The 11,520-nt window shown below is 32.9% G+C and overlaps 1 protein-coding gene across 35 annotated transcripts; it reads left to right on the top strand.

The window, feature by feature from the left end:
- Nucleotides 1–10,839, top strand: LOC114184834. Of its 35 annotated transcripts, none has more exons than XR_003604634.1 (6): nucleotides 1–323; nucleotides 1,495–3,290; nucleotides 3,409–4,487; nucleotides 6,366–6,439; nucleotides 10,167–10,543; nucleotides 10,646–10,839. XR_003604634.1 is itself a non-coding variant. In XM_028072175.1 (4 exons), exons 1-3 carry the CDS (start codon nucleotides 2,249–2,251, stop codon nucleotides 6,417–6,419), a joined length of 408 nt encoding a protein of 135 aa, XP_027927976.1. In that variant the 5' UTR covers nucleotides 1,904–2,248; the 3' UTR covers nucleotides 6,420–6,439; nucleotides 10,646–10,839. The 35 variants fall into 35 exon arrangements, 4 of the variants coding, with proteins under 4 accessions (XP_027927978.1, XP_027927977.1, XP_027927976.1 ...); XR_003604624.1 differs by having other exon boundaries at nucleotides 6,352–6,439; nucleotides 10,167–10,460; XR_003604621.1 differs by having other exon boundaries at nucleotides 6,352–6,439.
- Nucleotides 10,840–11,520: the final 681 nt, after the last annotated feature.

Genomic DNA, 11,520 nt, shown 5'->3' with positions numbered 1-11,520 from the left:
TTCATAAAACCATTTTTTCTTTAGGGTTGATTCACCATCTTCGAACAACTTTCCGTTCTTCCTCTCCACCACTTTGCTTCCATCTTCGATAAAGTCTGCACGCCACCTCGTTCGCTGTATTCGCAACGCATCACCAAAATCGACGTCAGGGCCGACAGTCGCCAACACTTCCAGCCATCACCGTCAGTGTCGCTGTTAGAGATGTCGTCGACAACGACACAATTTCTCGTAGTCTTCCCCTTCCCTCGAGATCGCGTGTGAAGCTTCTCTAAACTTGCGTTTCTACTCATGGACTAGCTACGAGATACTTTCTTGTTGTTTAGGTTTGTTTGTTTGGATTGATTTTATTTAGGTTTGTTTGTTTGGATTGATTTTATTGCTTTTTGTTTTGTGTCCAATATTTTGAGGTTTAGGTTTTATTTTCTTATCTTACTAAGATTTCGTGAATTAGGGCTAATAGGCTACCTTGTTCATGAATTAGGTTTTATTGATACTTTTTTTTTTCGTATATGCTTTCTATGATATTCAGATGGTAGATGATAGATGGGTTTGCTTATTTAAATCCAATTCTTAATGTAAAATCGTTAGATAATAAAAAAGTGAATGTCTTAGATCTCTTATTAACTGTACACTGTCATAGAGCACTAGATGTAGAAGAGGAAACTAAAAACTACGATCACTTTGTTTTGTGAAAGGAGAAATAGGAAAGTTAGTGCCCCTACTTCAGTAGTTTACCTATCACTTTCCATTTGAGGAAGTTTTGTGTGGTTCATTTAAGGTTGTAATTGAAATAAGGAGGCCATTGTTTGTGAATAGTGTGATTTATACAATGTTTGGTGATATTGTTGGAGTATAAAGCCTCCTCATCCACCTAGATTTGTTTTAAGAAGGTTATGTTTCTTGTTTCATAGTAGATCAAAGTCCAATGCAATTTCAAAGAATTATTATTTCTAATTTGTTATATGCTGAATTATTATTGAATTTCTATTTTGAAGAATATTTTAGCTGTTTCCCAGAAGTTTTATTTTGAACTCCTTTATTACTAATACTTTTTAAACTAAAAAAAATAAAACACCTCTAATGTATGGACATAATGCCAAAGCTGTGAATGAATTTCTTGGTCATGGTTGGAGATAGGTAACACATTTTTTTTTTTGCAATGGTTAATATATTTTGAGAAACAACAAGCCTTAGAATCTTAGGTATATATTTATGAGATAATTTGTTATGTTGTAGGTTACTCCTAAGTCCAACAAAACTTTAGGAGTTTATGTACTGAAAAATCGTGGACTTTTCACATAAGTTTATTGGTATTGGATTAGAGTAGGAGCATTAATTGGTTATGTATTTCTATTTAATTTTTTTTTCACCTTGGCTTGCAATATCTAAGTCATAAGTGCCATCTTCATACATCTTTTAACTGAGAAATTTACTTGGATCCTTTTATATAACCACAAACATAATTTGTTCTCATTGAATATGTTTCTTCTACAGCATTCAAAAGGAATCAAGCAGGCCTATCCTCTGGTGAGTCCTTGAGCACAAGTTATAGTTTCTCCATTTTCAGCTTGTGCTTTGGTATTGAGGCCATAAACTATTGAATGTGATGACAAGACACAAATGAAAATGGTAGACGAAGCAACTATGTCATCAAGGTTATTTTCTGGAGGAGTTAGTGATGACAAGGCTAACAGGAGTGGAAGGAGTATGGTTCTTCCTTTTCAACCTTTATCCTTCACTTTTGATGAGATCAAATATTCTATAGATATTCCACATGTACTTTCACTACACCATTTATTGTTTTTAGTAACATTTTCTTAGTTACGTTTGTTTAAAATGTTAAAATAGATAAATTTCTTCGTACTATTGTAACATTTTTCATATAAATGTTACTAAATGTTAAAATTAACTATTTTTTTCCTTTTTTTTGTTACTTTATTTAATATGTTTTTGTTACTTGTTTCATTTACGAAATTTTCTTTTCCTTCCCTTTGCTCAAAAGACCTCAAACTCTGTATTCTTTCTTCAACCCTCCTTCCAAAAGAGTTTGATCTCCTAAACCAAAGTTAGATTCTAAAATACGTGATCGATTGGGTGTTGTTCTTCCACAACTACAATATTCCTAAATCCTATTTCAATTTCACAAAAAAAATTCTTCTATCCAGCATCGCATTGAAGCGAGATCGAGGATCGTCCTCTTTGTCCTATCTGACTTCGAGGGTTTCTTCCATCATCTTCAACCTCCACAATGTACACTAGGAGCAAGAGAGGCGTCGCACCAAACATCACCGTCTGTGCCATTGTTAGAGATGTCACTAGCAACGACATAAGTTATCGTCTTCTTCCACCATCCTTCAAAATCTCGTGTAAGGCTTCTCTTCTTCCTCCACTTCAAACTTGTGTCTCTAATCTTGGACCAGCCATGAGAGACCAAACTTCAGCTTCAGTGTGTGAAGATTGCACTAAGTCTCGATCAAACATTGTCATTCTGAATATGATTCTCGGTACATGCTTTATTTCATTTTTCTTTTTGAAATTTTTTGTTTGTTCCCTTAATTTATGAACTTCTCAATGCTTCCTGTTCTTGTCGTTGATGACAACCTCGTTTATAGTATTGGGTCTTGGATGAAGAGACCAGTTCTCTCGGGTTGGATGTAAGTGAATTATGCTATTTATGCTCCATACTTTCTACTTATGCTTCATAATTCTCTTCCTTGTTTCATGGTTATTTATGGCGTGAAAACTTTGCATATATATTGGGATGACAACATACTATGAAAAAATAATTTACTTCCCACTTGGTTGGTAGCTATCTTGCGCACTATGTTACAGGCTAAACTAACCTAGTTGCTGATTTTTTTATAAAATGGTTCCTTTATATAGCTTTGTCCCTTCTTCAAGTTGCTGCTATACACACATACAATCATGCATGTGTTCCTAGCAATTGCTGATAATTTTGCTCTTTTTTATTCCACTCTATTGGTTGGAAACTGACAAAACACAAGTGTTATAAGTTTCAGTTAAGGAGAAAACTAAGTTAAAAAAATAACAATAATATATAGCTAACATTATTTTTATGGTTAGGTAACAGGGTAGAAGGATAGTCAAACTTCACTTTTTTCTGAGTTTTTTGTGCTTTCGATGTAATTATTAGTTGTGTGAATGTAGGTATAATATGATAGAACAAGGGCACATTTGGAAAAAGTTTTCTTTCTTTGACTAAGTCAAGATCAACAGAAGAAATGAGGGGTGAGTTTGTCTTTGGTGGTCTTGCTTGGTCCAAAAGAGGGGTTAGTTTCCCATATAAAACAAGTTCTTATTTGTCTTCTTATATTTTGCATTATCTATAAACTTGCATATAATTTAGTTTTCTGTAAAATTTAACTTACTATAGTATATATGTTATAGTGATGATTAGTGATTCGTTGAACCACAACTCAATTGTTAGTGGTGCACGAGGATCAAGAGCAATTATTTGTTTTTCAACACAATGGTGAGTACAATTCTTTGTTGTATACTAAAAGAAGTTGAGTTAGTCTTGGAGTCCCTAGCTTTTCAATTTCACACACTGTTACAAAAGGAAAGAACATTATTTTAAGTTGTAGTTTGGGATTCATCCTAAATATGTATATGATAGTTAAATTTTAGTGACCTAATTAATGCTAACAGATTTGAACAGAAAGGGGAACTTAACTTGCTTAAGATTAATTATGTTTATATGTAGTTTGAGCACTTGGTTAACTGTTGAGTTATTTTTTGGTTTCTCTCTGTTTGTGTTAATATGGTGTGCTCTCTATTTGCATGATATTATGAATGGATTCATAATATGAATGGATTTATAATATGAATGGATTCCTATTTCTTAAGAAATTGACAAGTAGAAAACCTAGACTTTTCTTATTGTTTAGAAATTTTGCTCTTTTGAGTGCATATATAGAAACCTAAGCATATGAGATGTATTGAAATTCAAGGTTCAATAACTTTTAACTATGGAATTTATCGTGAACATAGATGGAAGATATTTTAAATTTTAGTATCTTAGACCGGATGTCTTGTGAACAAGTTTACAAGGTTGTTCGAATTTAGAATTCCCTGTGCCACGTGCCTCCATGTTCTTTTCCGTTTTTGATGTTAAATGTTGCGAAAGGGAATAAAACAGAGCATAATATGGTGGTGGGATGGGAACATAATAAAGGTTGTTGTTTAGTTTGGCATTGTAAGGTAGGAACTAGTTTGAATAATTATTCAATAAATGTGTTCTAAGATGAGATTTATGTACAATGAATTTTATGCTTTTAGAATATTTCTTCTCTGATCAATGTATATTTAGTTTTAGGCCTATAGAAATGGCCACCATTGACTGAGGATCTTCGTTGGATTTTTCTTCTGTTATTTTTTGGCAGATAATCAAGTAGAACCGCCTTCAAGTTTAATTTTGTATCCTCTCTCATATTGGACATACAAGGACAACTCTAGTTATATTCCAGGTAACATGTTCCAGAAGTTTGAGGATATTTATGTAGATATGGACTGAGGTATACCTTTGTCATTATTTATCCTTAGCCTTGAATATGCATGTTCATAGTTTCAAATGAGGAACCTGGAAAGATAAATTACTCCCTATTAAACATGTTGAACACCTGCTATAAAAGCCACTGAAATCTTAATATTATAATCATGAGATCCACTGTCATTATTAAAGGTGCTTTGGTATTTATAGGAATTTGTGATAACTTTTCTAAATTTTCATTATAGTCAACATAAATTTTAAATATTTTTCAAGAGATATTATTGGAGGTCAATATTTAAGTTCTTTTTTCTTCATTTTCATATCACATACTCTATAAATGATGCCTTATGGAAATCATATGTTCTAAGCTTTCCCCCTTAATCACTTAATGATTTTTTTGATGATTTTTTTTCTCCCAATCATGAATGTATTGGCTCATAGATATTCAGGATAAAGAAATTCTAACTTTTGCCACAATGCTAATGGACTTCACCAATGATTGATTTGCTTTCTTATCTTTGATTCAGTCATTTGTCTATCGTAATTCACATCATAGTTATTTTTTTCTTGACAATTTCTAAATTTCTATGTTTATATTAGTTTTTAAACTTCTCTTGATTGAGGTCTTACACTTATGTTGTGGTTGATTCGTGCCTTTTTGCAATATTAGGGAACAAGTTAAACTGAAATCATGTCTCTTGATTTCTCCATTTCTGATAATGAAGGAACAATAGAATGTTATGAAAACACTTTCATGGAGATGGAAAACCTTAAAATACTATTTAATAGAAATGTTAAATTTCTTGGTTCTCACCGCTGATGTATGGACACAATGCTATAATTGTGAATGAAATTTCTTGGTCATAGTTGGAGAAAGGTAACGCACTTTGTTTGCAATGGTTAATATATTTTGTTATTTGGATCCTTTTATATAACCACAAGCATAATTTGTTCTCATTGAATATGTTTCTTCTGCAACATTCAACTGGTTTGCCAAATTTTCATCTAAAAGTTAGAAAACATTTTGTAACAATTTTAAAATGTTAAAAAAAGGCAATTTGTAACATTTTTTAATTGTTACAAAACAAGATAATTAGTTACATTTATTTAAATGTTAGAGAATATATAAGTACAATTTGTTTAAATGTTAGGAAATGTAGAGGTAACATTTTTAAAGTGTTACAAAAATATTAAATTCGTAACATTTTTCTAATGTTAGTAAAGATACTGATTAGTAACATTTTTAAAAGTGATGCTAATAATACATAAAAATGTTGCTAAAACCTTTTGGTAACATGTACTGTACCACATCTAGCCGGTCTCGCTGGCACATCAGCACATATTATCCTTCATCGACATACTTAATCGGCAAAGGCTAGGGGACTGCTGTACCACATCTAGCCAACTCAACCAAATAATAATAATAAATGATCACCACATCTATACGGAAAATGATTTAGGGTAGCCGGCCTAGGTAGACCTAGGCCTAACCGGCCTAAATCGATAACCCAAGCTGTTAAAGGAACAGCCAGCCTAGGACGACATGCGAACAATGACGACATACACCGCTAGAGAAGTAATCGGACTACACCGACCACTCTAAAAGACTTGACGAAACCAAAACACCTAACAATCAGTAAGCCCACGATAATCAGGACTAAGGGCTTGGGCTAGGACCTAGGCCCACATGTGGCCCAAACCAAGGCCTAGCCCATGGAATGGTCAGACATAATTAATAAGCTATAAATATGCGTGGACCTCAGCAATTAAAGATATGCATTCATTACTTCATTAATTACCTGATTTGACTTTCTAAGAGCTTTCGCTGACTTAAACTTCAGAGTCCCTTTTGCAGGTAACCCCTTCCGGGTCCAAGCATACATATGTAAACTGGGAAGAGGCCTACTGAAAAGATAACGGACTATATGGGTAAGGTGACACTTGTACCTAATTTATCTTATTTGTTCTCTGGAGGAACATGTACTATACACAACATGTGTATTAATGTTTCCTTTGCAGATGATAACATTTTTTTAGGCTTTAGCAACATTTTTTAAATGTGATTAAAACTAATATGTCTAGTACTGATTATTCGGCTTAACTTGGTTCCATAACTAAAATAACCAAATTATCATAGGATAGTGAGAAAAAAAAAGATTAGAATTGAATAGTTTCTATATGTGTAATTCTTTAACAATTGATGCTTAAGATTATAAATGATAGTTTAAACGATATTAATTATATTATGTGTTTATTAAAATTAGATAATTAGATAATATATATTTAAAAGCCTAAATTTTCATCAAAATTATGTGTTCTTATTTAAATATTGATAATCGAAAGTATATAAATGATATACTTATAATAAATGCAATACAAAACAAGTTATAGTAATATAGATATCTTACGATAAAATAACATTTATATCACTATCCTGTTAACGAGATTATGTATAATTATTCAAAAGTTGATATTGGAAATCATAAATGATCTACTTTAAAATACATGGTAAGTAACTATAAGATATTAATAATATTACGTTTTCCCAAAAATTAGATAACTAAATGATATATGTTTGAAAGCCTACTTTTTCGTCAAAAGTATGCGTTCTTTTTTAAATATTAATAATCAAAAGTATGAAAGATATCATTTATACTAAATATAAAATAACAAATTAAATAAAATAATAATAATAATAATAATAATACGTTTAAAACTAAATAATAATCATAGATTATTTAAATTTAATTTCAAATTTAACCTATATCCAACAATATAGAGTGGATATTAATAATATAATACATTATCCAATTAAATAATTTTAATAATATATATATATATATATATATATATATATATAATAATGATAATAATATATTTTACACAGTTTTAAATTAGTTCACAATGTAGTGTTAGTTTTGATAATTGTTAAACGTTAGCTTGACCCATGCAAATCTGACTATTATAATAAAAATTAATTAAAAACCAAAATATCTTGGTCAACTTTAATAAAGTATTTATATTTGTAATGAAGTTGTACACAGACACAAATCCAGAGACACATGCTTTGTTAGAACATGACCCTTTTAAAGGATTATCTATTAACAAAGATAAACTATACCAATACCAACTTTGGAAAGCATACATAAAAGGATCAAATTGGAATTTCTCTAAGAAAGATATCCTTGAATTCACACTTCTCAAAGAGACAACTGACACAAAATTATACTGGAAGAAACTTATGGGAAACAAATTTCACCCTTTCCCCATTGAGGCCAGTCCACTTCTGGTAAAACACTTTGAAAAAGAAAGAATTTATAAAGAAATTTATCAACAAACAGGGAACCATGGACAAGAAACTCCTGGTGCTTCATTTCCATCAGACAATGAAGATCCTGACTATACAAAACACATGCTCGAAGAAGAACTTGGTGACTTGACGTCTGTAGCCGTAACACGAAGGTGTTAATAGATGTTTTTACCTATGACATAGTAATTTTACTCTTTTACTGGAGTAATAGACTGAAGGGTAAAAACTGGCTATACAGGTCTAAGGTCAACAAGTGACCTAAACAAAAGGTTTCCGGTCATTCTGACTGGAATGACAAGTTGTAGGTCTCCCCACTCATCTATAAAAAGGCTCATAAGTCCCTTATGCTGGGCAGAGTTACACCTACCTCTCTCTCTAAAAAATTCTCTCACTCTCCTTTTGTACTCTCTTCCTCCAGCAATAAAACGTATATTTTAGAGGTGCTTCTTTTCTTATCTTTCATCTTCCCTAAAGTAAGTATCTCTAATATCTCTACTATGGAGTAGTTTTATCTAGGGCATCCACGGATGCCTTAAGTAATATTTATCTAAAGATGCGATAACCATTTAAAGGCTTAAATTTTCTTTATTCTCTGTATAGTTTTATATTTTTGATCACGTAAGTTTATGAGAGAATATCTAACCGGCTATGCCAGATTTATATTCTCATAAGCTTATCTGAGTATTATCTTGTATAGCTTCATAAGTTTATGAGAGAATATCTAACCGGCTATGCCAGATTTATATTCTCATAAACTTATCTGAGTATAGCTTCATAAGTTTATGAGAGAATATCTAACCGGCTATGTAGAATCGGATGACCGATGCATAGTTATATAATTTAAAAAAAAAACATTTTTTTATTAGGTTTTTATTTAGGTTAAGTTTAGGTGGGAAAATTTATAGACTTCACTTTTCTTGCAAGCGTCAGCACGAGTTTGCCCCTTTCTACGAAACAATAGTTTGCCCCTGTGATAGAATGCGAGTGAGAGTGAGTGAGTTCAAAGTGTGGGTAGCTGGAGCGATGTGAGGAGTGACGAGGCTCAAGTAGGGATGTCAAAAAAATTTGTACCTGTGGGTATCCATGGATAAAACTTGCAACAGGTAGGAAATGGATACTTGCGGGTAACGGGTACGGGTATTTTTAAAACTCGCATGTTAGCTGGACAAGTATAGGTATCATAGTATCTGTACCCATGGATACCTGTACCTGCTATACTCCAATTTAAATTAAAAAAAACATGATTAAAATATTAACATATTGATTTTGAATGAGTTATTTTTTTATCAATTAGTTTTAAAAAAATAATTTCTTTGTAAATTGTCATTCAACACTATGTAAATGAGTTATCTGAACTTTGTTTAAAATTTATGAATGTTATGTATTTGTATTTTATTTGAATTTATGATTAAAATATGTTGTTAAATATTTATTTTTATTTTTTTGTAAATACTTGCGGGTACCCATGGATATCCGTGGATATTAAAAAATTATGCGGGTACCCGCATAACGGATACCCGACAGATATGAATATGGGTATAAGACAAATATTTATCCAGTGGGTAGGGTACGAGGGAGCTACTACTTGTACCTTACCCGCCCCGTTGACATCCCTAGACTCGAGCGAGCTTCAACTTTCTCTATGAGCTTGAGGGAGAATGTAAGACTCAGAAAAATTAAACAAATAAATAAATATTTCTTTAATATAAATGCGGGTAAAAAGATCTTTATAGTAATTAATGTGGAGAATTATATAGAACAATACTAGTGTGATAATTTAAATAATTGTTTTGCAAGTATGCATGAATGAGTGATATGCTTTGTAATTGGGTGGAATGAGTTTGAACCTTGGCTAGAGCGTTATAGTTTTTCATATTTTTACTTTTTAGCCTTGGAGAGTCTAGAAACCCTAGCCGTTAGGGAAGCCAGATAGGTAGAGGCAGTGTGCTATGGATGAGAAACCTCCAAGTAATGACACTTGATGGCCATTAAGTTTTATTTTCGTTTTTCTTAATTATTATATTTTTAGGAGCTGAAAAAGGGAGGAGAAGGGAGGAATTATGGACATGAAAGAGTAGAATATTGTGGGGTTGAGTAAGGAGATTTGTCTGAGCCCAAAGTTTGGTCTAAGAAAAGGAGAAGGGGTTGTTTTGGGTGGTAGAGGCAAAGTTGAAGCCAAGCCTTGCAAAGAGGAACAATATGAGTGCTTTTGGGAGCAAGAAATCCAAGTAATGAGAGTTGTCCTTGCGTGATTTTAATTAAATAATGTGTATTGTGTATATTGAAGTTGAATGCATGAACCCTTCACTCCTATTCGTTGTTTTTTTTTTCGAGGTTTCTGTTTAGAAGTGGTGATCGCAAAGCTGTTTGCAACACATTTCACTTGGCGGTGCGTAGGTTGCGCCAAGCAATAACGCAGGAGTAAGAGCTTTTTGTGATGTGTTTTGCATGGCTCATTGTGATGGCCTGGTCTGGGATGTGCTTGGATGAATTACGAGCAGGGAGGTTCGTAATGGAGTTGGAAATACGTGATTAATACAGACGAGGAGGTTCGTAGAGTTGGACTACCAACGGGTAGATTCGTAGAGTTAGATCACGAGCGGGCAGGTTCGTGGAAGCATTGAAATCCCGAAGACCAAGGTTGAGTGTGTTCTCGTCTCATAGGGGTTATGAGATCAGGGTGGAATAGTATAACTATGTGTTTAATTGAGAAAATGATTAAGGTATTTTGGGTGAGGGGATTTACTTTCTTTTGTGGATGTTTGAATTATTTAGCTCACCCTTTCTGTTTGTGTTTGGCGATGATCATGTGACTTGTCACACAGGAGCAGATGATGTTTCAAGGGGTGTTGGTGACGCGTAGAGCCGAAGTGAATGCTAGCATGGGGATTATTTTTCTTAAGCATGTTTTTCTTGTATTTCCTTTAAGTATGATACTTACACTTTGGAACTTGTAAAAGTTAAGTTTAAATTGTGAATTTTGGAACTACGCGCATTAATAAAGTTTTAAATTTCTCGTGTTTTTGGGAACCGTATTGTTATACTTTATATTAAATTATAAATTATTTAATTAAGTAATATTCGTCTAGGATGTTGCAGACAACCCCTTTTTGTGTGAACAGTTAGAGTTCAAAGAACAACACAACACGAGTTGCCCCTTTCTCTACGAACAACGAAGTGGCTCCCGTCTCTATGTCGGAAAGGTGGTTGAGAGGCGTGATTGGGAGGTCGTTTAGTGGCATAACCTAGACTTTGCAAGGCGAATAGTTTTCGTTCATACCATATGGAGTTTTAAGCATCCAAGTAAGTAATTGAAGCCCCATTTATTGCATTGTTAATTGAAGCCCATTTACTGTTAAATATTTTGGTTTAAGGTTCCCAATTAGTTCTTCGTGATTAAGCGTTTCCTTCGAGTTGTACATGAATTTGAAAATTTGTTGGATATTGTCAACACCCAATTTCGTCCGGATAAGAATAAAATTTGACTTAGAAATTTTTAGAAAAAAAAAAGAAAAATACAAAAAAAGTGAACTTTAATTTGGGTATGAGTTAGGCACAAGCGTCACCTTACCATGTAGTCCGTTATCTCTTTAGTTGGTCTCTCCCCGGTTGATATATGTTAGCTTGAACTCAGGAGGGGTTACCTGTAGAAAAGTCTCCAAAGCTCAAGTAAGTCAAAGCTCTCAGAAAGTCAAATCAG

The sequence above is a fragment of the Vigna unguiculata genome, chromosome 5 (assembly GCF_004118075.2).
Source record: "Vigna unguiculata cultivar IT97K-499-35 chromosome 5, ASM411807v1, whole genome shotgun sequence".
NCBI lineage: Eukaryota > Viridiplantae > Streptophyta > Magnoliopsida > Fabales > Fabaceae > Vigna > Vigna unguiculata.
This window is presented reverse-complemented; position numbering and strand designations above follow the sequence as displayed.